The sequence below is a fragment of the Daphnia carinata genome, chromosome 8, assembly GCF_022539665.2.
Source record: "Daphnia carinata strain CSIRO-1 chromosome 8, CSIRO_AGI_Dcar_HiC_V3, whole genome shotgun sequence".
NCBI lineage: Eukaryota > Metazoa > Arthropoda > Branchiopoda > Diplostraca > Daphniidae > Daphnia > Daphnia carinata.
The window spans coordinates 4,796,254-4,821,495 of NC_081338.1; the positions used below are offsets into that span (position 1 = coordinate 4,796,254).

General features: G+C 42.0%; 3 protein-coding genes, 4 long non-coding RNA genes and 1 other non-coding gene across 10 annotated transcripts; 2 read left to right on the forward strand and 6 right to left on the reverse strand.

Moving 5' to 3' along the window:
• Window positions 1-3,382: 3,382 nt before the first annotated feature.
• On the reverse strand, window positions 3,383-5,637 carry LOC130704306 (uncharacterized). The gene is made up of 7 exons (XR_009004917.2): window positions 5,466-5,637; window positions 5,237-5,330; window positions 5,021-5,172; window positions 4,781-4,957; window positions 3,737-4,721; window positions 3,579-3,666; window positions 3,383-3,518 (listed from the first exon to the last, which is right to left on the reverse strand). It is a non-coding gene; the product is annotated as an uncharacterized LOC130704306 (long non-coding RNA).
• Window positions 5,638-6,034: 397 nt separating this feature from the next.
• On the reverse strand, window positions 6,035-6,106 carry Trnap-agg (transfer RNA proline (anticodon AGG)). The gene has a single exon. It is a non-coding gene; the product is annotated as a tRNA-Pro (tRNA).
• Window positions 6,107-7,292: 1,186 nt separating this feature from the next.
• Window positions 7,293-10,618, reverse strand: LOC130704100 (uncharacterized). Its single transcript, XR_009421529.1, has 8 exons — window positions 10,537-10,618; window positions 10,116-10,306; window positions 9,855-10,054; window positions 8,034-8,299; window positions 7,857-7,962; window positions 7,674-7,805; window positions 7,512-7,615; window positions 7,293-7,421 (listed from the first exon to the last, which is right to left on the reverse strand). It is a non-coding gene; the product is annotated as an uncharacterized LOC130704100 (long non-coding RNA).
• On the forward strand, window positions 9,914-11,938 carry LOC130704187 (neuropeptide SIFamide receptor-like). The gene is made up of 4 exons (XM_057525654.2): window positions 9,914-10,061; window positions 10,162-10,311; window positions 10,924-11,168; window positions 11,243-11,938. Exons 1-4 carry the CDS (start codon window positions 9,914-9,916, stop codon window positions 11,921-11,923), a joined length of 1,224 nt encoding a protein of 407 aa, XP_057381637.1. The 3' UTR covers window positions 11,924-11,938.
• Window positions 11,939-12,088: 150 nt separating this feature from the next.
• LOC130704096 (vitamin K-dependent gamma-carboxylase-like) lies at window positions 12,089-15,307 on the reverse strand. Of its 2 annotated transcripts, XM_057525580.2 has the most exons (10): window positions 14,954-15,305; window positions 14,713-14,868; window positions 14,471-14,636; window positions 14,216-14,401; window positions 13,965-14,128; window positions 13,619-13,848; window positions 13,401-13,532; window positions 13,207-13,248; window positions 12,839-13,127; window positions 12,089-12,750 (listed from the first exon to the last, which is right to left on the reverse strand). In XM_057525580.2, exons 1-10 carry the CDS (start codon window positions 15,066-15,068, stop codon window positions 12,362-12,364), a joined length of 1,869 nt encoding a protein of 622 aa, XP_057381563.1. In that variant the 5' UTR covers window positions 15,069-15,305; the 3' UTR covers window positions 12,089-12,361. The 2 variants fall into 2 exon arrangements, with proteins under 2 accessions (XP_057381563.1, XP_059352465.1); XM_059496482.1 differs by lacking the exons at window positions 14,471-14,636; window positions 14,713-14,868 and having other exon boundaries at window positions 14,954-15,307.
• Window positions 15,308-16,801: 1,494 nt separating this feature from the next.
• Window positions 16,802-18,274, reverse strand: LOC130704101 (uncharacterized). Its single transcript, XR_009004872.2, has 3 exons — window positions 18,070-18,274; window positions 17,011-17,147; window positions 16,802-16,935 (listed from the first exon to the last, which is right to left on the reverse strand). It is a non-coding gene; the product is annotated as an uncharacterized LOC130704101 (long non-coding RNA).
• Window positions 18,275-18,414: 140 nt separating this feature from the next.
• Window positions 18,415-25,151, reverse strand: LOC130704099 (uncharacterized). 2 transcript variants are annotated; one of them, XR_009004870.2, is made up of 5 exons: window positions 25,012-25,151; window positions 24,746-24,881; window positions 24,521-24,650; window positions 18,621-18,759; window positions 18,415-18,530 (listed from the first exon to the last, which is right to left on the reverse strand). It is a non-coding gene; the product is annotated as an uncharacterized LOC130704099 (long non-coding RNA). The 2 variants fall into 2 exon arrangements; XR_009004869.2 differs by lacking the exons at window positions 18,415-18,530; window positions 18,621-18,759 and adding an exon at window positions 19,194-19,313.
• Window positions 20,670-24,387, forward strand: LOC130704094 (uncharacterized). The gene is made up of 6 exons (XM_057525578.2): window positions 20,670-20,963; window positions 21,397-21,661; window positions 21,747-22,374; window positions 22,456-23,066; window positions 23,132-23,977; window positions 24,053-24,387. Exons 1-6 carry the CDS (start codon window positions 20,685-20,687, stop codon window positions 24,208-24,210), a joined length of 2,787 nt encoding a protein of 928 aa, XP_057381561.1. The 5' UTR covers window positions 20,670-20,684; the 3' UTR covers window positions 24,211-24,387.
• Window positions 25,152-25,242: the final 91 nt, after the last annotated feature.

The following is a 25,242-nucleotide window of genomic DNA, read 5'->3' on the forward strand; positions in this document are numbered from 1 at the left end:
GGATCGTCTGACAGTTTAAATTCATTGTTTACCACATGTAAGTTTGCAGCATTTTTGTTATGCTGGCATGTAATCTAAATTTTGTAATTCTAGGTGATGGCATTCGCGTTACGTTTAAGTCAAGATCTACAATGGGATAATTTCGTAGAATAAGTATCTCTGAGAGCTATGTGTTGCAGTATCATGCTGATGGTAAAAGGTGTATTCTATTTTTAATAACTTTTGAATTTCCTTCTCTGTATGTGCAGTGACGTGACAGTACTGGTTGGTGGTGTTATCTAGGGATAAACCTTTCCATTTTCCCATCCAATCTGTAAGACAGCTCTGATTGTATAACTACAGCAATATTCCCTGCATAACAAAGGGAATGTTCTCATTTTCTTTAGTGAACTGTTCCCTGTTCCGTTCTTATTGCCATTTTGGCAATCGAAGAGGCCCACGAACAATATTGATTTTCTACCAGACTGCCATTCTGCCAAAGATGTCTTCGTAAGTGATTCAGTATTTGATTGATGGTTTAGAGATCATGGGTTTATTAAATAAAACATCTTTAATTACAGAAAGGAAAATTCCAAATGATAAACCCATCAGTATCATTAAAATGATATGGATATTTTGGTCCAACCCTCACACATGGTGTGTTCCAAGTAAAGTGTGTAGATGAATTCTCATGGAAAATGTGATCCAAGCCTTCCATGTAACGGTATTTGTTTCATTTAAAGCGAAGCACAAAAATTGGTTCACATCTATTCTGTGGTCACATTTTATCTTGATCTTAATTTCTCTTTCATTCCAGGCTCCTTGATGACATTTTGCAGCTAACCGTAAAAGATGTTCAGCCATTATATTTCCCTGTTTAAGAATAGAAGACGAAAAGAGATGCTAAATTTTCAAAGAACGCTACTCAGAAGACACGGCTAATTGCTGATTCATCCCGAACAGTAAAGAGTTTTATTCTCATAAATTCAAGTGCATATCTGGGCTCCCTTCTTTCTGTGGCCCCGTTTCCCCTAAATTTCTAATAAGCCCGTAGGGGGTCATGCCCCTACTGTGATCAGCAGTTAAAGGTTGTGAGCGCGCTGTCCGGAAAGGGGACGTGGGGGTCCCCCTGGCTCGATGATATCTTTTGGAGGGCCTTGGGGCTACCCAAAAATCCGAATAACGGTTAATCGCTCACGTGAAAACTTGTCCTTATCATCACTCTTCATCCTTTTCCGGCTTCTCTTAGCCACGCACCGGGTAATCTCCCCGGTGAGTCAACTAAGGTAGGGGGAGACTACTCATGTGGTAGAGTTTCCTCCTATCTTAGTTGACACAAAAAAGATTTTACATCAATAAAAATTTTTTTTTTTTTTTTAAACCCAAAAATATATTTGCTTATTTTGTCTTTACTCACTTTAACTTATGCGTCTACAATCGGTCCACATGAGGCTTTTTTTTTTTTGCTGGTATTCACCATCCTGAGATTCGAACCTTAGACATTTCACATTACAGTCGAACGCTCTACCATTGAGCCACTGTCTAGTATACAAGTAATAATTCGAATTTGAAAGCGTATCGACTTATCAACCATAAACAAAGTTATTAAGAAAGAAACTCTTTGTTTATGTATGTTGTAGTTGGCTCAATGTTAAAGTGTTGAACTGATACGCTGGAGGTCTAGGGTTCGATCCCCAATCCAATTCAGAATATACTCACATAAATTAAAACAAACTTCATGTAAAAATATAAGTTTTTATTGTCCCTCCATCCTCCCACAAATCCTCCACTTACATTTACATCTTACAACACAACACAATACAAGACATACATAAATAACTAATTAACAGGTTGGCTGCCACGCCACTAAATCTACAATTGCTACGTCGCTATCATAAGGATAGCGACCAAGGGGGACTTGTCTGCTGACAAGTCCGGGCTGACATATGATGGAGACCGTTGTGGAAACGCACATCCCGGGTCTCTACCACACATCGAGAAAAGGGAGTCCCTCTGGTGCGTTGCCTAAGCGCCTTTCGGCGAATTTTGGGCAGTGGCAACTGCTCCACCTTATGACAGATAGGCCATGAGGCAGAGCAGCGCGGCCCGTCCCTATAAAGCTAAAAAAAAAAGGGGAGAAAAACGGCGTGGCAGCCAACGTGTTATTTAGTACTACACAATTACACAATAAAAAAATACAACAAGGACAAAACAATTACAACAAGATACCACAAAGACCAGGCGATGACGTGGCGACCACGGTGCGACGGGCGAGGTGAAGATGGGGCGACGGGCGAGGTGAAGACAGGGCGACGGGCGACGCGAAGACGGGCGAGAGGAAGACGGAGTGACGGGCGAGACGAAGACGAGCGACGGGTGGGACGAAGGGCGACGGGCAGAGCGTAGACGTGTGTTGACTTGCAAAGTAGAAGGGTTGCTGCAAAAATATTTTTTGTTAACCGTTGACAACGCTTTACAGAGGAACAGACTGCTTCTACCAGATTGAGACTGATGAAATGATGAGTGGACACAGAGTCTAAGAATGACGTGAGGTATCCAATTGCATTGTTGGTAATCTTTATTTGCAAACAGCATCCTTTTGGGTTTTAGATCCACGAGCTAGAAATAAAAGCATAACCATGCCAATCTGATACCGATTAACAAAATCTAAGTAAAATACCATAGTCCACAACACAAAATCCTACCACTTAATGGGCTACGTAGAAATCATTTGAAACACCACATATAGTGCACTTCTAACACATAACTGAAGGACGTGATGAATGAAGAAAGAGTAGCAGAATGATGTCATTGGCATGATGGTATTCCAACTCATATGGCTTGTGTCATTTTTAATTTTTCTTTGTGGTCAGTATCCTTTGTTGTTAACGTTTCACCAACTACATCTGAAAACAGAATCATGGCTATTGATTCTGAATGTTAATTCATTTTTAAAACCTCTCAACGCAGAGCAACTGAATAGCATGATAGAATGTAAAAATAGTAGGTTGCAAATAGCTTTTGGATTTTGTAGCTGGCCTAGCTGATTGCAAGTTTACTCGTTGCACAGAAATAATCCACTTGATGTTTTTCACTTCAGAAACACGAAAAATAATAAAAAACCTACAATAATTTATGTCCACACCATAAATTTGATCAAATTTATCAATGGGAAATTACATTGTTAAGAATTTTCGGACGTGGGTTTCACTTCTTGCACGTAGTTTTTTCACAAAACAGAGGCAACAGTAGCGCCATCTATTATCCTAATTTACAAACAACGCGGGTTGTATAAAGAATTGTTTATTTTCAGACGGAGAGATAACGTCAAGAGACACATACCACCAGAAAAACCTTTGAGAACCATATAAAACAGTTTTAAAACACGAAGGAAGCAGTAGATGCACACATATAACAATAAAGCACATACGTTACTGTTTGCTAACGCCGTTTTTATTACTGCAATGGTCTCACCAGTTTCTGCCAGTGTTGATTTGTCCGGTCCATTCTCTACTTCCACTACTTTATCACGCTTTTTTCTGTTAAGAGATTTAGTTTAAAACAAAACGTGATAAGACATAAATTAATACAAAACATACCTTGCGTACAAAAGTGAAGCAACCTCGTTACTGGCACTGCTGGCGTGGTTTACCTTAACACGTCACATTTGCTGCGGTTACCCCTTACCTAACAAGAAACTCAGTTACAAAAATGTGGGGTATTTTGTGGTAGACTCATTTAATTTCTGCTTTCTTACTTTTCTGTGTCTGTCTCGTTATTTTGCTTTCTTTCCTATGTCTTCCAGTTTTTCTGTTAGTATTTGAAAGTGGAGCTGTAGTAGTAACCGTAGTAGCCGATTCCCCATTTTTTTCTCTGACGGAGGTTTGTCTACTACACCATCAATTGTACATCGAAAACCATAAGTTTTCTCCCAGATGTTCTTTTGGCAGAACCGACTTCGTTGTTTTTTTTTCTTTTTTTTCGAAACCCATATCAAGCACTCGATCAGCTTCGTCCAAAATTTAAAACCGGACCCCCGTGAAGTGAAATACCCCACGGTCGAGAAAATCCTTGTGTCGTCCCGCGGTCGCGACAAGAGTATTGCACCCAGCTAGAAGATTTACCAGCTGATGGCTCGTGACAGTTCCTCATATATAATCACAGATTTTAAAACCGAATTGTAGGAGAATTTACACGCCCCCGGTGAATTTGAAGGCCCAATTCACGAGTGGGTGCGACAATTACAACTTCTGGCTTTTGAACCATGGCTGAGACGCACCAGCAACACCTTGTTCTAACAATATGTTCATAACCGGTGCCAAGTACGCCACCTACATGGAAAAATGGGAAATTTTAGATGACATAATCAACGAATATCACGAAGGGGTTGTTGAGTATCTTAGATGCAATTGGACCTTTTAGTAGTCGCAATCACCGGCGTGCCCACTTAAAATTACTTTTACTTCAACTTACCCAGCTCATACCGCCCATTCGAATCAAGTTAGTACGAGGGCATCGAGGTTTCAAAATTACACAGCGTTAATTAATTGGATTGCCGTTTTGACGGAGCACGTGACAGCACAAGCAATTAAATCTCTTTTGGCAAGAATAACCGTAAATGAAGCTTTCTGTACAGGTGTTGGTTTTATGTAGCCAGAATTCTTAATGTTTTGAAGTAGTAGTGGGTGCAGGCCTGCTTCTTAGAATGATGTTATGTATTGAGGTACATCTTTTCCTGTAACCTAAAGCAAACCCAATAGATATTTTCAAATCACAAAATACAGTTTGAAAAATGGCTTACCTGGAGCATAACTTTAGCAAAATTGTTGAAGCGTTCCGTACAGACGATGCCGTTAATCAGTTCCATTTCATCGCATGTCACAGCTTCCAGAATGTATTGTTCATGCAGCTTTCCATCTTCCATCAATTCACTGAATAGATTTGGACAGCATTTCGAGGTGTGGGCAGCTTCATGACACTGGGTTAAAACAATGAACACTGGAACATGAAATATTTTCGTGAAGATACAATTGCTGTTTACGTTGTTAAACTTGCTGCCACCAATGCCTCCTCCTTGTGGAAAATCCCTTGCTACATGGCCCTCTTCTTTGAAGAAATCTTGTCTTGAAAGAATGATTGTGTTTCAGTAACATGAAAAATTTACTGAAACATGTTTGAACATCCATCATAGGACTGGCAAATGTTTTTTTTAAGAACGTCAAGTATAAGAAGGGGATAGAATTTAACTAAAATTAACTCATCACTGCAAAAACAATTTTAAGGCCAATGGTCCCATTGCCAGTAGAAAGAACCCTCTAACTAGCCCGAAGTTCATTCCAAATAAGGATTGCCTATGATAAGACAAGAAACAGATTGATGATCACTACAGATGTAAGAATGATGCAGAAAAGGAATCACAACAGAAAATGGCCTGTTTAATTAACCATTAATCTATTATGTAATAAATTGGCACTGGTTAAACCTACTTGATCACGTGCAGGACCTGGTGGCAAAGCTACTCTCACACAAAGAATTTTTATCTACGTTTTTGAAGTTCGCTTGCGTAAATTCTGGTGATCAAAGAAAAACAGAAGAGAAATATTTTTAAATGCAAAATTGAACTTCAGAAACATAACATGCCAATCCGAAGATAATCTCACAAGACGACCTCCAAACCTTTCACGCACAGCGTCAGGAAACAAATGCTGTCACGGCGACACCGCTGTTGTAAAACGCCATCTGGTGGAAAACTGTTGCCAACGCCATCCAGTGCGCAAATGGTAACGACGAATTAAGACGTTTCGAGAACTAATACCATGACGTTAAATCCGAAACCGCTAATATCGCATAGTGAACTGAGGCGAAAATCGAGTAGCGCAGCGCTAGAACTAAAAATGAAATGAGCTGAAGTCCACTCACGATAAATCTGATTTTTGTCAATAGTTTGGAGGCATTCTGTGGTGAAAAAGAAAGAGTTTTTTAAGCAGTCAATTGTGCACCTGCCGTCAAACAGGTTTCAAAAAAACATTCACAACCAATTGCGCACAAACCGTTCGGGCTCGACCGGGATTTGAACCCGGGACCTCTCGCACCCTAAGCGAGAATCATACCCCTAGACCATCGAGCCGATACAATATGAAGCCAATGAAAACGTAAGTACGTAACGATCATTGAGATTGGACGCTGGCCGAGCTTACCTTAAGCTCAGCATGAGGAGTTAGAAATACCTGTCCTGTACAAGAGGTTCATAATAGCACCGCCAATAATCCAAAATCATATAGAGCTGCAGACTGAAACGACATTTCCATGTGGTACTCACCAACCTCGTGAAATCAAATCTACGATTAAAATGTAATGCAATCACCCATTAGTTCAAATTTGAGAAAGTGAAGCTCAGAGAATAATAGGGTGTTGCTGGAGATGGTATGTCTTGCATTAAATTAAGTTTCTGCATTCCTAAAACAATTGATCAAATTAAAGTACGTAGTAAATGGAGTTATTACTTATACAGCTATTTTACCCATTGCGCTATGCAAATTAAATACAAGCCAAGAACGCGGTTTCAGTTTTAGTTCCTCATGCCGGGAGCGTCACGGTTGGCATCTAAGAAGAAGAACGCATAGCCGTTCCGGAATTTCAATGGAATGCGACGTTTTCTTTTGCTGAATAGTAAATTGACACGAATGTACATGAACGGAAATCGCATTAGATTTGTTGGTAGTACAGCAATTATCTTCTTTTGAAGGAAATCTTTCGTTTGCAAGTTGAAAATTCGTGTTTGAATACAAATGGCGAACTCTTCTACGAAATACTTTCGACGTATTTTTCTTGCCACAATCGATATTGCAAATCGATACGCATAAAAGAAATTTTATAGACACGCTGATACCAGCAAATAATACGCCTACTAGGAAAAGATGGGGGAGGAAAGTGACAAACTCATGTTTAATTTACGCTGAGGTTTCCCTTGACATTATGGTTCATGTAGGATGATACTTTGCAACTGTCTTTCAAAGGGACCCTGGAATTAGGCAGCTGGTAGAGTGATGCATTCCTAACGCGTAGGTCGAGGGTAGCAAATATTATGGTAACACACATAGGAATGAAAAAAATAATATTCTCACCAAAAGTGACGACGGCAGCTGGCTTTCGGTACGGTTTAAGAAGGGCAAACAGTGAAACTGGTGAGGGACGTCTCAAAGTTACGTTCGAATTCATCTTCATACATTTCTGGCTTTGCAGAATTCGAGTGCCAGAATTTATACATCTGATTTCGAAAAAGCCGCAGTGCTTTTTTATGGTACCGCTCTGAACCTCGGAAGAGTAAATAACATTAAAATAAGAATAAAATTCTAAAAGATTCAAACCAAAACAGCATTGGGAAGTCTTCTGCTGCAACTTTGAACGCAAGTGCTCATCAGTAAGCAATACGAAGGATCCACCTTAAGAGCATTTGAATAATGACAAAGAAAACTTAAAAAGTCAATCATAAATTGATTACGCGATACAGAATCACGGTTAATATTGCATACCATCCCTAGGGCCAGAATACTGTAATTTGGGAGTAATCTAAATGAAGGGGGGGGGAATATCTTTAGCCAAACTCGCGCGTCCTCCATGTCCTCGTAATGGCAAGCTGTACTTATAGGCAAGCATAAATTAATTAGATATATGGGATATCAAAGTTGGATTACCTGTTAAAATGTCAGCTCCATCTGCCGCCTGAAAACGCTCGTTTTTGAATTACGCATTATCCTAAAGTCACAAATAAGGTGCAGTTCGGCGTGCTTGATTACCAAACTTGGTTAAATTCGCAGCTTAATAACCTATTCAAAACAATTGTTATTAAGGGTTAAACAAAGCTTGAGAACTTAAACCTTAACAGGGATGATGAATGTGAGCTTTTCCATTAGCATATCCTCTCAATGGCAAGCTAGAGGAACGTCTTTTGGAGTTGCCATTATCATTCTTGTTTAGGGTTGTCTGCCAGAAACAAAAGAAAAAAAGAACTTATTCTTTGAGTTGTCGTTTCAGTGATCGTTGGTTGCACTCACATGACGTCAGAATACGAAAAGTAACTTTGGCACGATGGCACTTGAAGTGACATTTTACGGAGTTGACCTCCCTTAGGAGGCCTTGTTGAAAGTTGTGCAGTCTAGTGACATCGACCCACTTTCTCCGCTCGCTCCATTAAAGTTTCTTGGCTATTTCCAAGATATGGTTTTCGAAGGCTTTGTTCTTTGTCAATCTGACATGATCCGTTCAACTTTTTCGGGGCTCTGTCACATCTTGGGGTGTGGATTCTTCGAAAGATTACATCCTGCAAGAGAATAAAATTAATTATCATTCTCTTTCCATTCGTTTTAACAATTGCTATGAAATAAACAGGAAAAAAAAAATCAATAAAATATGAGTAACTTTCAACTGCCAATCCCACCTAGCTAATATTTGCCAACAAGTCCAAACTACAAGTCCAAACTTTGTTGTTGTTTGCCGAACCCATTGTACATTGTAGAGGTGCAACAAAGCAGAAATGGAAAAAAAAGGGAGGTCCTCCTTACAACTAAACCATCGAGACATTGTCTGAGTGTTTGTAGAAAAATAAAAAGAAACACATGCGGCAAACAAGAAATGGCGGCGAGTTGATAAAGCAGGCGGATAGAGTGCTTGGCATTCATCAGTTTGACAGAAGATGGATCGATCGGCAAAGATTTCAAAACGTTTTGCTTGCTGGGTGTGCTGCGAAAATTGCCATATACCGCACTGTGTAGAGACTGATGTAAATTAGACACGCCTACCTGACAACTAACATATCGCAGATGGTTCGTTTTGAAATTCCCGAAATTTCGCATCGTTTTATTCGTTGCGTGTTGGGTAGAAGTGGGCGATGTCTGATGATTCATCGCACATGGCGCAAAATACGCCTGAAATTACAATGATGGATTGCAGTAGCCAAGGAAAGAGAAAACTGAAACGCGAAAAATTGGCTTTTAAAATAGGGGAAATGTTCAATACTCTGAGCACGACAGCTGTGTGCCATTGGCGGGGCCCATCCTTGTTTAGCTTATCAATTTTAACAACATGTAGCCCCTTCAGACAGGTATGGTATTTACTTAAACATAATCTTTTTCCTATCACGAGAGAGAGACCCCATTTTTTTTTCTTTCTGAAAGGCTGAATAACAAGTCGACATAATAGCTGCGTTGTTAACTCACGACAAAATTCAATTGTGACTCTTGTCGGGATAGATAAGACCCTACACTCCCGGAGCCATGTGGGTGGGCGCGTGTGTGTGTGTGTGTGCGCGTCTAGCAATCGATTCCCCGCGATTCTTTACATCCAAATGAAGAAAGGCGGTCATCTCAACGTATTGAGTTCGTTAAAAAAGAAATTGTCACACAAAACAGAATTCTTTCAACTCGTTATTTTCTACATCCTTGTCCAGGATTTCTCGTAGCCCGCTTTTTAATTGGTAATCATGTATACCCCCGTCTCCTGACTGACGATAGAACTGTTTGAAGTGGAACAGCATCCACTGGGTGAAGGCAATTTCCACTTGGAAAAAAGAAACCGACAACACAAGTCTCGAAGGAGATTATGATGTGACACTTTGCCGATGCAGGAACGACGGCGTTCCTCCCCCAAGGAGGCAATCATCTCGGTATTACGGCCTCATAAGAAATAATTGATGTAGTGAAACGATAAGACCGAAGAAGGAGGCATTCAGGCGGATCTTCTACCAACACAAAAAAAAAACGGCCAGTCTAATAAACCCCCCTCCGAATATTCCCGCGGATATAGGCGCGTTTCATCCTATTTTGTGCGGATCGACATGCGCACTTGCTCACTATCACGATATGATTTGGTTGGCTTACCCCTTGTCTCACCGGAGATGTTGGGTTCAATTCAGTACATCCAGAGCGAACGGTCCGAGATGGACTACCTGGTGCTGATGGATATTCATCCAGCAAACGGAACCGATTGGCCGGAATTGCCGCTTCAGCCATGGTATCGATATAATGTGTGGGTAAGTGGAGCTCTTTGCACAGTGTACGGCCTCGTCTTCTGCGCCGGACTAATAGGTAACATAATACTATTAAAGCGATTACATCGAAAACTATTAGCTCTTGTCATACCTTTTTTTTTTCTTTGAATGACAAGTGATCCTCTTTTGTTTTTCAGGGAATATCCTTGTGGCCGTAGTGGTTTTGCGTGGAAGTCGGACTATGCGCCGATGCGTCACAAATTTATTCCTGGTCAATTTGGCCTTTGCAGACCTCCTCGTTGTGCTGGCTTGTCTGCCCTTTACGCTCGTGGCTCACCTTATCTACCGTAAGTATCAAAAGAAATGAGCTTTTCTTTATTTGGAGTGGGAGTTGTTTGGCTTGCACGCATCACGACGTTCGAATATATTTAAGACGAATCGATGATGTTTGCCCAGTAACTAGAAGAATTTGATGGATGGACAGTGGACGTGCTTTCTCATTTTTTTATTTTTTTTATTTGGCCAGTCCTTTCAGTTTGAAATTGAAAAGAAAATAGGTAAGCAAAGATTACCAGTTTAGATGCTGCGGGCAGTGCATACAGAGATATCCTATGATGTCAAGCAGTCGTCTATTATTCAAATCGATGAGACGGTCAAATGCTTTTCTAAAAACGAAAAAGAAACCACTTTCATGTTGTAAAATGGGATTCAAAACTCACCCGAGAGGACAGAAAGCGCCTACAGGTCTTCTCCTTAAATCTGACCCTTTGCTACATCAAAAAACAGCCTAGATGTTGAAATACGATCCGAATTTCAATATCGACTTTAAGGACGTTATTATAGTAGTATCCCTTTTCGTTGGGACACGCGCGCAATCTGTTGATTGAATTTGTGCTTCAAAAGCCTCTTCCTACTGCATAATGTCAACGTTTGTGTCATTGGTTATTTTTCGAGGACAGCTTGGGTGTTGGGCTCCTTCATTTGCAAACTGGTGCCCTACCTGCAAGGCGTGAGCGTTTGCGCTTCAGTCTACACGTTAGTTGCCATTGCTGTTGAGCGTTACTGGTCCATCTCGTCGCCGTGGAAGAAGCGCTTGAGCTCCAGGTGTTGCCGCATCATTATCGGATTCATCTGGATCGGTTCCGCCATCATCACTCTACCGTGGCTCATCGTCTTTCGGCAGGATTACGTTTCAGACACGCTGGTTAGGGCTCGAAAAAGCTGCATGTTCATTAAGGCCATGCGAAGAGATGAAAATAATCAATTTCGATGCCACAGGTCTGCACGGAGAAATGGCCGGATCCGTTGATGGGCGACGCCTATTACGCTGTGGCGCACTTGACCTTGTGCTACGTCTTGCCGCTCGTCGTCATCGCCGCTTGTTACGCTTTAATTTGTCGTCAAATTTGGTGTCGTCAAATACCTGGCAGCAGTGAACAAGGTCTCAATTACCGACATCGATGTCATCATTATAATAATAGGCGGCGGCACAATGGCGTGGGAGGCCGTCTCAAATTGCATCGAGCCAAAATCAGGGCCCTGAGGATGTTGGCCATCGTCGTTGCCGCTTTCGCGCTGTCCTGGTTCCCGCTCTACGCCACATTCACGCGCCTCAAGTTCACGAAGGCAATGAGCGAAGGTGAGGCTGAATTCTGGGAAATGCTCATCCCCGTGGCTCAGTGGCTGAGCAGTGCCAACAGTTGTGTCAATCCGTTGTTGTACCATTTTCTGGACCCCAAATTCCGGTCCGGATTCAAACAATTGCTTTGCTCGGACAGCGTTGCCGCGGGCGAGGCGGGTCAAGATGGGCGTCAACAAAGGCATCACAATTACTTGAATGCCGCAGCCACGGCTACCCCTGAAGCTTTCTGTCCAGCACTGCGTGCCCGTTTCCACAACATCCAGCCCAGCTCGCAGACGACGGCTCACCAGCAACAATACGGAAATGAGTGGGTGTAGTATAATACACAATTTTTTTCTATTCACATGCCAAACATTTTTTTTCCTGTGGGCGAAAACAAAAAAAAACAAAATAAATAAAAAAAAAAAGAAACAGAAAAAAAATAAAAGCACATTTTTCATCACATCAGATTTTTCTTGGGAAACTTGGGGACAATGGAATCGAACTTAATTTATGTATTACCGACACCTCTCTTCGGTATACTGGAGAGAAACGACTAGACTTGTGCTTTTTTTTTTGGCATTTTCCACAAAATTAGCATAATTCTGTCGTTGCGAGTTGCAACGACGCCAAACAAACATTCAATTTTAGTGGGGAATCACACATGGCACAGACAATATGGGCGGGGCAAATTTATGCCATTTGTTGTGCAGATTGAAGTGATCGATAAAAGAGCGAAGCAAAAACATAAAAAAAAAAAAAGGAAATTTTTTTGGTTACTTGCTGTTATGCATCACGAGCGGAATACCAAAGACCAGATTGAGTATACTCTGGCCAACCAAAGCTAAAGATTTGGCGAAGGGTGTCATCAAAGATACGTCCCGATGGGAGGTCTCTTTTTTGGCATTGTTGCCGCGTGCCTTGCCGGATGTTTCTTCGCTGGCCGTGCTGGCAGCAGGGCCGATGAAAGTGTACATGTAACACGCTGGAACAGCTGACGTGGTCGTGATTTTGTGCATGACCCTCGAAGGTAGAGACGCCGTGTCGTTGGCATTCAGCAGATACGATCGAGTTCCATTCTCGATCGATAATTCCACCTGGCCCTCCAGCACTTGAATGGTCGCATTCGTCACACCTTCCGGCACGTAATTGTCCATAGACAGTCCTGCAAGGTAAAAAAAAAAAATGGTAAAGGGTGTGGTCAGCATTCCGTAAACGGAATTTTTTTTTTTTTTTTTTGGTTAAAATCTTACCGGGGAAATCGGCCACGAAGGCAACACGGGACGAATCTGACCAATTGAAGACGGTACGTTCCAGCTGAGTCAGTTGCTGACGCCATGCTGATAGTTCGGTAAGCAAAGGCATCAGCCAGGGCGTAGGACGAAAAGGCGACCACTCGGCCTCCAGTAAATTGACGCGTGGATCAATCAATCTCTGCTGGAAGCGGCCGTTTAGAGAACGCCAGACATCGACGTAAATGGCCACATCTGTCATGTTGACTGCCTCGAGGCGATCTTTGACGCAATGAGCGTACTGATAAACCTTTTCAAGCACATCAGACACGAAATGAAGGAAATTACCATATCCTATATGGGCACTAATGTAATGATTAAAAACCTACCATGTCTGCATGGCCAACCCATTTGTCGTTCCTTACAAACACCTACGTAAACGCAGGTAAAACATACAAATTTCTGAATGTCGACAGATGAGCTGATAAGCGTTACTACAACTTATCGTTAGCGCGTCACAGCAATAAATATAATGCGTGATCTCACACTGTACAATGTCAATGCATCCCTCTTTTGTCCGTACCTCAGTGTCAAGATAGTTGACTCGTCCAGTGGTTTTGTCTTTGACCGTGACCACGACGTGCATCGTCTCCCATGCGTGTACCATCATGTCCCACGAGTAGCCGTACAAGCCGTTGGTCCAGTTGTTGTATCCCTGTTGTTGTAACATTAACCGGGTTTAATCGTACTGCATTTTTTGTAATTTATGGTCTGTTATTCAATTCTTTAAAATGGAAATACCTGAGTGATAGAGTGCGACCAAGGAAGGACCAATTGTGTTACGACGTACAAACCCATCAAAGTGATTTTAAAAGCTGAATATTTGCCGCCGTTTTCTCTAGTGGTGGCAATCTTCGTCGTATCTGGAAGACATCTGCGCAACAGCCCGGGGCATTTAGCGATCCACCGCTTAGGCCAATCGTCATCACAAAAAACAGGTAACGTGGCCAGGCAAACGTAAGGAAACATCCCTAAAAAAAAGAAAAAAAAAAAAGAAAAGAAGAGTTGTTTAAGACAGTGATAAAAAAATAAAAAAATAAGAATTAAAAGATGTTCTTCGCGATGTACCAAAAAGGGAGGATCGTACCTATCGTAAAAAGCTGCGAGTTCATCAAGTGGAATGAAGCGGCAAAAAATAAAGCCAAGGGCCGTGATTTCGGCCAGAGAAGCCAAAAGCCAACGGTCAGGTCCAATACGAATCCACCAAGATGCACCATGTAGTACTCGATATTTTCTTCAGTCAAAAAGATCCTGCAATCAAATATCGCAGTTTTTACAGTGAATGATTATATATGGTGTTACTGACTATATAAATGTTTAGCCCTGGTAATAAAATACTTGAAAGGTGTGAAAACCCAATGTCTGCCAAGGTTCCTCATAGAGTAGCCCCCAAGCCACTCGGGATCCATCTTCTTGACACCAGCATAAAAATAGAGCAGGAATACTTGGAATCTTACTAGAATGTAGTTCCAATTTGGCACAGGTTTGTTCCTGATATCTGAGTTGATATATGCATCAATTGAACTGTAAAATGATTAACATTTGTTTCAGCACACCACCGACAATCAATCGATAAAACACTTCATTGCGTACCAATAGTGATGGGCTGAAGAAAAGAATAAGAGTATTGACAGCAGGCCGTAAAGATAGGAATGATTATTCCACGAGGTTTTGTCCAATATCAGCACATACCAGTAAGGTAGGATAAAGCTGAGACAGCTAAACTTGAAATTGTAGCCCACCATTATCCCACAAGCCCCTGTCAATAAAAAGGAATCGTTGAGAAGCCAAACAGGTTTACAGCGCTTGAAGCGAATAATGGCAGCGTAACTCACCCAACCACATCAGCAGATAAAGCAGACACATCCATTGGAATGTGAGTGGCTTGACAAAATCAAATAAAGGGAAATGGCATTGTGTGAAATCCCCAAACCTGTGGTCAACTTCAGCAAAGCCCCGCTCAAAATGGATATCGACAGCCATAAGAAACCCTGCCACGAAAAGAAAAAACATCACTAGCACATTCAAGTAAATCATGAGCCAGAAGATACATATGGGCATGTGAATGAAACTTACCAAAGAGTATACGAGTCACAGCCAAATTGGAAGGATCTTTTAATCGCCATGCATCGTGATGGCATTTGTCTAAAATCACTCCGAGTTTGTTGATGATAGTTCTTGGAGCAGTCATCTTCTTGTCGAATACTTTGTGCGGTCGTAATAAAAGTAGGAAAAGGGAACTAGGGAATTCGGGTTATAAAGGGAAGAAGAAGGTGTAAAACACCGAAAAAAGAAGAGAAGTGATGGACAGCTTGTTTACGACCAACCAACCATGGCGCCATGCGTGAAAGGCGGAGTTTCCTACAAAAAACAACAATCAATAAAAACATTCGTCATTTCACATACGAATCGATACAAACCCACGATTCTTTACATCATATCGATAGTTAATTTACAAATAAAAAAAAAACACAAGAAGGCGCAAAAAAAAAAGGGAAAATAAACACACAAAAAATCATCCCTACTTCTTCATCGCTAATTGCCTATCCTGCTGAGAGCTGTTTGACTAACGCGTATGGCATTTCCGGCGTTAACTTGTTTGCAAAAAAAAAAAAAAAAAAAAAAAAAAAAAAGATGTTGATAGCAAAGAGGTGTTAGAAAAAAATCGGCCTCTGCGCCCATCTTTTTTCTTTTCCATTTTCGACATGTCAAAAAACAAAAATAATAAAATTAACGAGCAGAAGGATGAGTTCTCTTTGAATGGCGCGATGTTTTTTCTCTCAAACCTAAAAAAAAAAAAAGGAAAACACCAAACATTTTTTGGTGAAAAAAAAGTGGGGGGAGAAGAATCCAAGAATAGAGAAGGCAGCCAACGGAAAAAGTGAGAGCTTGTGAAGCTCGTGAAGCGGTAAATAGGCAAAAGGTGGTACAGAAAAAAAAAAAAAAAAAATAGAAAATTCCTCCTCCTCTCCCGAACCTGAAGAGAGAGGACCTTTAATCATATAATCCGGGCAAAAGAGAGAGAGAGAGAGAAAAAGGAAACTTTCTTTCGTGCAGATTGAAGAATAAGAAGAAAGAGAGAAAAAAAAAAAAGAGTTGGAGGAACGAACTCCAGTGTGAGAGAGAATTCGTTAAAGGGGATTGGTGGATGACGGGTCACGTGATTAGCCGTGACGTCACGAAATGGAGGGCCTGCGACTTTTCGCAGCCATTTCAACGTGTCAGGTTGACATTAAAGGATTTTTGATGAGTCGAATGGATGTGTGTCGCCGGGGAGAATCGATTGACATCCAATTCCGGCCGGATTTGAGCTCTTGATCGTCGGAAAAGGCGGGAAATCCGCACAGGTGCAGCATGGCAAGGCCGAACCCGAGCGTCGTCCCGACACGACACACACAACTCCCCACCTCCCCTTCTCCCGTTCTATGAGCAAAGGCGCTTAACCGGTATTCTCTTTCTCTCTCTCTCTCTCTACGTGTGTGTGTGTGTGTGTGTGTGTATAACCTCTCCTAGCCCAAACGACGAGGAACCAACAGTTTGGGAGGGAGCCAGTCGCGGGAGCTCGCGCTTATCGCTTGCACCTACCCCAGAAAAAGTCTTCGTGTTCTTTTATTTTATTTTATTTTTTTTTTTGTTTCTTCTCCCTAGTGAGCACGAGAAAGAAAACAAAAATTTCTATCGTTAAAAAACAACATTTTGTTCCCAGCCTTATTTTCGATTAAAGAAAAAATCTCACCCGTAATATGGACGTGTAAAAACGAAGTGGCGCGTCATCAGTGAGGCTCTATAGGGTCCCTCCTTTTTTGTGTGTGTGTGTGTGTTGGCAAAATCTTTTTTAAAAACATCCGCAACGATGCGATGATGGTGATTGGATCGGTTGTCGTCGGGCGTGATGAGTTCTCGACTCTGATCTCACCCGACAGCCCGGTAACAATAAGTTGATGTTAGTGAGTGTGCCAGTGTGTTGACAACAACAACGAAGCAAAAAAAAAAAAACAAAACAAGGACGTTGTGTGTTGGGGGAACATCCACGACGACACAGCTGTGCGTGCGTTCATCTGAAAGACAGGAGGGCAGTCGAGTGTAAAAAAACGAAAGAGAAATAATAAAAAAAAACAAAACATAATTTTTACCCTTTGCTGTCGTGATGGCCGTGCTGTAATTATATCAGACCGCGTGTGAATTTGTCAACTGGAAATTGTTTGGGCAACAAGGAAAACCTCGGGTAAGTTTATCTTGATATTTGGCCATTTGAATCCCACGTCGTTCGCTAAGAAAATGAAAGGAGAAAAGATTAGCAATAAAGGAATAAATTCGATTGAATTAAAAAGTAAAAATTGCAGCGTGAGGTCCACGTGAAATTCTTGCTCATTCGTTTTACATGCACATTTTTAAGAAATATCTAGAAATGCCCGTTTTCTATTTCAAAAAGAGTCTCAATTTTGACATGCCGCTAGATGGCACAAGACCCAGATTTCTACAATTCCAACTATTCTAATATACACTGCTACCTCTTAGGCCCCCCCCCCCACACACACACACACCCAGAAACATCTTTATTTCGGGACTGTTGTCGTTGGAAGCGAAAAAAAACACGATACGACACACACACACACACACATCCCCCCGCTAGATGGGCCGTCCGCTAAGCCTCTCTTTAAAGACCCTTCTTGAAACGTTTCTTTTTGCCCGGCTGACTTCGTTTTTTTCTCTCTACATCACGTGTTATATTCACACACGCACAAAAAAAAAAAAAAAGGTTAAAACTTGATGACAAGTCAAGAGTGATGAGGTATAATGGATGAGGTCTCTGACGGTGTGGCTCTGGGGCCTCTTTTAAAAGCTTAAAGAGCTCTATAACTATATAACTCTTCGAGATGCACTGCACGCTAGGGGGCAAACTACAAAAAACTGTGTAAATGGTTAAGATAAAAAAAAAAAAAAAAAAAAGGGGAAATTAAAAAAAAAATTATATGGAAATCCTTTTTTTTTTTTTTTTTTTTTTGATGGGGGGTTTCGACAATCTAACCGTTTTTGATTGCATAATGAAAGATGTTTTCTCTCTCCCTCCTGTAAATACGTAATCACGTACAGCCCTTTTGGGCAAGAGGCAATCACATTCTTCATTATTCAAATAAAAGAGACGACGTTGTGTGTAGAGAGAAGAAACATTGATTTGTATAATGACTTACCAAAGATAGATAGCATTTCCTCGGCACTGTTGGTTTATACTGGGGCTCCAAGTTGATTGACACGTTTCGATAGGACGGAATGTTCTTGGCATACGAAATTCAGAAATGTGAGATTGAATTTCAACGATTTTCGGTAGTCGTTCCAGAAATGATGCGTCCTTGGTGTGCGACCACCTATAGTGCCAAGGCGCCGTCCATGCTAATTACTGTTAACCGATGTCAAACAGCCATTTTTTTTTTACCTGGATAAAAATAAAAATTCCAAAAGTGAAATTTAAAATGCACAAAAAAAAAAAAAACTAAATTAAACAAGAAACCTGATTTAACAATCGAAATAGATTTTTTTTTTGTTGCTCAATCGAAACCGCCACCCACAGACAAAAATTACATTATCCATCTATTTTTTTTTTTTGTTTGTTGTTGTTTGCACTCTAAAGTACAAAAATTCGTTCGCGGTGGGCCTTGGGTTTAAGTTTAAAAGAGAAAGTTTTTTTTTTTTTTGTTGAAATTATTAAGAGAAAATACATTTTTTTTTTTTGCTCGGGAGGTACCTCAGTGCCATGACGGGTGAGCCACTTTTCCATCAAATAATTGAAGATTTTCTTGGAACAGGCTGTTCTTTTCCTCTTTTTTTTTCCCTTCATTTTGGCATTGGAATAAAAGGAGTCGAAAACAATGGATTTACGCAAACTGCAAAAGCCAAAAAAAAAAAAAAAAAAAAAAAAATTATAATTTAAAAAAGTTTATGGCCGAGCTTTATGGCGGTCACGATTTATCCCGCCCGTTACCTCCTCCTTTTTTTCTTCTTCTCCCCCTTCAGTCCACTGGCTTGCAGCACACGGTAGTTGTGAAGGAAGATTTATTTATTTGCATTTGGTTTTTAACACCAAAAGAAGAAGGGAGGAAAAAAAAAAAAAAAAAAACCTGGGAAAAAAAGAAAAAAATTATTATTGAAAATGATGGCACTTGAAAATCCTATTTATCGTTTTCTTCGGAAAATCCTTAAAAGGAAATATTAAAAAATGTTTGTCTTTAAAAAAAAAAAATTCCGTTTTCTTTTCTTTACAAAAACTATTATGATGAATATTATTTGCATTTTAAATAAAGCTCACCTTTTTTCTTTGGCCTCTTCTCATTTTGTCCTGGAACGCGTGATAATACGAAACCGCCGTATTCCACCACCCCTGTGAATTTAGCGCTATCGTGTTACTTCCGGCTCTCTTTTCGAGTACCCTTCGTCAACCCTACGCCATGAACCAACACAAATATTAAGCTACAACAAACACGTACCCCGCAAAATAAAATTAGAAAGAACAAGAGAGAGAAAAAAAAAAAAAAAAAGAGGAGGGATTTCATTTTAAACGGGCGTTGTAAGTATTAAATACGTCTAGTTAAGATACAGACCGGTTTCGAAAGAAAAATCTCTTTCATTTTGATGTCTGGATAAATCACGTATGGGTGGACGAAAAATTCCAGCGTGAATTGGCATATTAGATAATAATAATTTAAAAAAAAAAAGGGGGGGGGATGCGGCCATCGCTATTGGCGCTTTTTTTTTCGAATTTTAAAAGAGTGTCTAGTCAGAAAATGTTGTTGCTGAATGCTATTGTTGTGTGATTAATCAAGGCGTGACTCGAATTACCAACAGGTTTCCCCCCCCTCTTTCCCCCCTCGTTTTTATTTCAAATAAAAAATGATTATTGTTCTATTCTTTTTTTTTTTTTTTTTTTTTTTGTCTCTTCTTCTTCTTGTCGATCGCGTCCGCGCCCTCATCAGCTGGACTTTTGGGCGTTGGAAGCTTCGATTAAATGACGCTTGTTTTTTGTTTTTTTTTCTTTTTCTCTCTATCACAAGAGAATATTATTGGGATTGGATAAGGACAACGCCCAAAAGTTCGAAAGCTGTGTGTGTGTGTGTACCCACCCGGAAACCCTTTTCTTTTTTATTTTTGAAAAACGCATTTGAAATTGGGAATCGGTTAAAAAAAAAAAAAAAAAAAAAAAAAAAAAGGGAGGAGGGGGACATTTACCAGCCTATTAAGTCTATTGTATCAAAATGCCAATCACTCGATAACAAGGCAATCAAATGATGTCCCTATTGATGAGCCATCTATAGGCAGGCGCGGGAAAACGTTTTGAATGGCACACAATTTCGCGGTATTTTTGTTTTTCCCCCTCAACAAATAAATATTGGAATTGAGTAAAACCAAGAAGAAAACTGAACGACACGCAACGTTAAAGTCGGACATTTGAAAAAAAAAAAAAAAAAAAAAGAAAAAAAAGAAAAAAAAAAGGATGGGGGGTGACAGTGACAGACTGGTGAGACCTTATATGGAATTAGGATCGAGATAAGGGCCGGCGCAACACACACATCCGCAGCAGAAGCAGCATTCCCCTATTTTGGAAACAGCAGCAAACCGAAATCCCCCATTTCGAAGACGAAACAAAACTTTCCTTTAGAATTTTTCGAACGAAAAAGAAAAAAAACAAGTGGTGGTTTTAGGTTTAGGTCATTTAGCGGTCGCTTCGCTTGTAATGGAATTATTATCTCCTTTCTCATCGATTTGAATCTTTTTAGGATAAAAAAACAAAACAAAAAACAAAAAACGGGACAACATGCCTCAATTGTGGAAGAGCGGCAAGCCGGCCGCGGCCGCTTCAACGTCGAGCAATCAACAACAAGGATCAGCGATGAGCCCGCCAGCCAAAGGATTTTTCATATGCCCGCCAAAATTGGTTTTGGGCGAAGGGGGAGGCGATACGCCGTCGTCGGCATCGAGCAGCAACGGCTTTTTCAGTTTCCCATCGTCGCCGCCATCGTCGCCCACATCGCCAACGCATCACCAACATCCCCCCAAATACGATCAACTCCTCAATGAATTACGACGCGCTCAGGTAAACGTCGTGTCTCCCAAAGGAATTTCTGATGATCGGTCTTTTTCTTTTCGAAAAAAAAAATCCAATAAACGAACGCAACAAAACGATGTTGACCGTTCCAGGTCAAAAAAAAAAATAAATAAATAAATAAAATAAAACAAAAGAGAAAAGGGATGAGCTGCTTTGTTTTTGCTGGACATTGCCTTTTAGAGAACCCAGTTGATTAGCTCTTTCTACCTGCCTCGTTTTGAAAACAAAAAATGTGTGTTCACAAGGCATTATTCAAATGAGAACAAATCTCTTGCCTCTCTCGTTCATTGAAAGAGGAGAGAGGAAAACAAAAAATATTTGATCTGTAGTCCGTTCGCATCTTTTGTTTGTTTTTTTTTTTTCCTACTTTTGAGAGGGGAAAGAGATTTCTGACGTGTTTCCCTTCGTTTCGGATGATTAGGAAAGGAGGGGTCGATTGCAAAACGACGCGCCAATGGGCGTGTCCAGTCAACCACTTGAACCGGCTGCGGCGACGGCCGCCACCGCGTCCACCGTCCTTTTGAAAAATGCGCCGCTCGAAACAATGCTGTTGCGCCGAACGATAAGATCGCCAGAGCCACCTAGCGGCACCTACGTCAATCATTTCAATAGCAGCGGAGCGGCGGGATTCGCTCAGCGTTTGGATCCCGTTGGATCCAAATCGCCACGGATGACTAACAAAGCCGGTAAAATAAAACGACGAATCGTTTAATTACATAACACGGGATTGAATAAACTTTTTTTTTTGTCTTTTCTTTTTTCTTTTTTTAGCTCCGAAAAAAGTTCGATTCCTGGAAGATGGGACAGGCAATTTGCATACGAGCGTCTTTGGCGGATCGGCTGAATCGATTGGCTCCCTGTTAGATTCCCATTCGCAAGAATTGAATCAATCAGGTGGGACGGACGACATCGACAGTTTGATATCGTCGCTCATCAGTTACTCGGACGCGACCGATCATCGATTGGCCGATGAAAAAACGCAAGCAAAGACGGCCAACGGAACGGCTAAACATCACAACAACGGGACGGACGGCCTGGATTTTAAAGAGCTACGCACAAGCGCGCAGGAAGAGGACGCCCGCCAAAATTTAAACGAATCTACGACATCATCGTCCGGCGATGACGGACACCAGCAGCAACAAGCGGAAAAGGCAACGTTGCATCAGACCCGTACGGGAGTGTTGGACAACTTCCTGGACATCTTTCGATGCGGCAATGCGGAGGTGGTCGATCAGAGGCAGACGGTGGTTCACCTCGAGCCGGACGATCCCAATTCCGTCGATTCGGGCAGCGTTCTTTCCGAGCTGGATTTCGAAGAGACATCGTCCACCATCACCGACATCGATTCCAACAAGACCTTCAGTCTCCACAGCCCAGACAATTCCGTTTCCGATCACAGGTACACTTCCGCCTTTTTTTTTTTTTTTTCAAATTTCCCGCCCATAAAAAAAATTCAAATTTTTTTTTTTTGATTGAAAAGAATCGACGATTGGTCGCAAGTGAGCGATCTGCTCGAGCGCAGCTTACAAGAGATCCGGCAAATGGAAGAAGACACCAACAAATCGCATCCGGTGGACAGCAAATCGAGCGAGAAGAGCAAACGAGAGCCGCTCTACGAGCTGATTGGCTGGAAGCGGAACCCTCCCCTCGTTCAGCTGGACTTACGCGGTTCCAAGCCATTCCCGCTCCCATCCACCCCATCCGCACCGGCCCCACCGCAAGACTCATCTCCCCCGCGATCGCCTTCCCCCTTACCCCTGCCTCCGCCAACACCCCCACCCGTCGAAACGGACGTTTGGATCCCTCGGCAAGATTGGGTGCCCCCGGCTGCGCCTACACCTGCGCCGATGGTCAAACAAGCCGATAAAGTTTGGATCCGCCGGCCAACGCTTTCCGTTGCCACCCATAGTCACAACAGCAACAACAAAGAAAGTGCGCCTGTCCGGAAGAATCCGGCGACGGAAGAGGCCAACTCCATTTACGGCCGACTGTGGGAGACGTCCAGTTCGCCCAACAACAGCAGCCGGAGCAGCAGTTGCAGCGCGGAAGCGGAGGAAAAGCCAACATCCAGCACGGAAGCGGAATTAACGGGTAAGTCTCTCACATTTCTCTTTAGAAATAAAACAATTAAATTAACCCCACCCCGACCCGCGCAGCCATCCGTTCGATGGCTAGAAAAGCCCGACTGGAACATTGGCGGCTAACTGGAATGTCCAGCAGTTCGCCGGTAGAGGAAGGAACGACGCAGTTAAACAACAGCAATCCTTCCATCGTTATCGAACCTTCATCTTCATCTCCCAGTCCGGCCTATTTAAGTTCCCTGCCGCTATTTAATCATCGCGCAATTAAGACGGGCATCCAGCTGACGTGGCCACCTCCGCCTTTACCGCAATCGCCATCGTCTTCAGCTACGGCCACTCCGGTAACGCCTACCCTTCCGCCCCTCCCAGCCACGTCGAGCGATGGCTGCCAGCATCTGCACGCGCCGCACGGCCCATCGCACAACGGACACTCGCCGAAATGTTTCGGCCATCAACGCATTTTCCAATGGCCCATTCCGGCTCTGAAACTTGCCAACAAACGGCCAAAACAAGCCGCCCAACCGCAACAGGAGAACGCGACGCATCCATCGGCCGGAATGGAGCAAAAAAAAGAGACGGGCAAACCTTCGTGGAGGCCGGCAAAGCCAGCCAATTTGGAAGAGGCTCAAGATTGGTACTGGACGGAAGAATTCCCTTTGGCCGCCGGCCTGGAGCCTGGCACGGGTAACATGTCGGCCTGGTTTCACGCTGCTATTTCACGCTGGGAAGCCGAACGAAGGCTGACCAACCAGCCGGCAGGCGCTTTCCTGGCCCGTTTGACGGAACGCCTATGGGGCTACGCTATTTCTGTTCGGAATCCTTCCGGAAATGTTTCGCATTTCTTGATCGACGCCGGAGAAAAACGTTGCCATAAAAAGTACACGCTTCTTGGCTCAACCGATCCGCCTCACAAAAGTTTACGTAAGTTTAATCGATTATTTAAAAACACAAACTTCGTTCGCTTCGTAACGCCCCTCATTTTTCGAAAATTAAAAGGTGAGTTGATTCAGTACTATGGCAAACACGCCCTGACGCCCGACGGATCAGAGAAGTTGCTCTTCCCTTGCCCGCAAGAAAGTTCGGTCGCTTTTCCAGGGCCAGCATCGCCCAATATCAATGGCTCTTCGCCGAGCCGATTGATCAAATCAACTTGATTGGGAAACAATTTGCCTCAAACAAAAAAATTATTGTTATCTTTGCAAAGCTTTTCTTCAAATCGTGTGGTTTTTTCTAAAGAAAAAGCTGGATCTACCACACGTCCTACACTATATTCTCTTCTCCCGCGTCTCCCTCCTCCCAAACGAAAAGAAAAAGCAAAAAAAAAAAAACAACATATATTTACATAAACACCTATCTACTATTGACCCCAAACTCCCCTCCTCACCAAAACAAGGTTGTGCTGCTATATAAATACCTGTATGATAGCAATTTGCATGCTGAATAAAAGATGGATTCTATACTCACAAACTTTCTGAGTCATATTCCTGTGTTGCCGTCTGGTTGTATATTATGCAAATGTAGTCAATCTAGCTCGTAATATGACATTGGTCCCTTTGTGTCACAATCCTGCCAGATGACAGCTGGAATCTGATATCTACACAGTTGACGATAAACATAGAAAGAGAGAGGTTTAATGATGGAAGCAAGGCAAATTATTTACATTTTTTTATACAGACAGTTATGACTCACTGTTTTGCAAACTTGGTGGTGCACTCAGTCAACTCGACCAACTTAGATAAAAATGCTTTCACATGGAGATCAAATCCCCTCAGAGCATGTCTCCTGCAGTCCCAAACAAAGAGCGAATAGGTCAGCGGCATTCATTCTATTTAGATATCAATTACACACAACCGGTTATTAAAACACCGACCGTAAAACGTGCAAAGGTTTTCGGTGCAGCGCTAAATCAAGGTCGGGGCAACGTGCAGAGAACATTGCATATCACAACTAATTACCTAAGCATGGCCATAGTTGGACGAAAGACATCAAAGAATGAAAATGTTTCATGTTCGTGAATGACGATGAAGGCTTTGAAGAAGGATAAATCTTGCTACGCTTTCGTTAACACATCATTCAACCCGAGCTGACATTTATATCTCAACTCGAATCAAAAAAGCAGCACCATTGCCAAATGCACATTATTTTTTTCAAGGTTTCTAAGAAATGAATTTGAAAATAAACCCCTT

Coding starts and splice junctions, on each gene's coding strand:
- LOC130704187 (XM_057525654.2), top strand. CDS start 9,914: ATGGACTACCTGGTGCTGATGGATATTCATCCAGCAAACGGAACCGAT. Junction 10,312..10,923: donor CGTGGCTCACCTTATCTACC/GTAAGTATCAAA, acceptor TTTCGAGGACAG/CTTGGGTGTTGGGCTCCTTC. Junction 11,169..11,242: donor ATTACGTTTCAGACACGCTG/GTTAGGGCTCGA, acceptor TCGATGCCACAG/GTCTGCACGGAGAAATGGCC.
- LOC130704096 (XM_057525580.2), bottom strand. CDS start 15,068: ATGACTGCTCCAAGAACTATCATCAACAAACTCGGAGTGATTTTAGAC. Junction 14,129..14,215: donor TGGGTTTTCACACCTTTCAA/GTATTTTATTAC, acceptor ATTTGATTGCAG/GATCTTTTTGACTGAAGAAA. Junction 12,751..12,838: donor CTTCGTGGCCGATTTCCCCG/GTAAGATTTTAA, acceptor TTTACCTTGCAG/GACTGTCTATGGACAATTAC.
- LOC130704094 (XM_057525578.2), top strand. CDS start 20,685: ATGCCTCAATTGTGGAAGAGCGGCAAGCCGGCCGCGGCCGCTTCAACG. Junction 20,964..21,396: donor ATGAATTACGACGCGCTCAG/GTAAACGTCGTG, acceptor TCGGATGATTAG/GAAAGGAGGGGTCGATTGCA. Junction 23,067..23,131: donor CACGGAAGCGGAATTAACGG/GTAAGTCTCTCA, acceptor CGACCCGCGCAG/CCATCCGTTCGATGGCTAGA.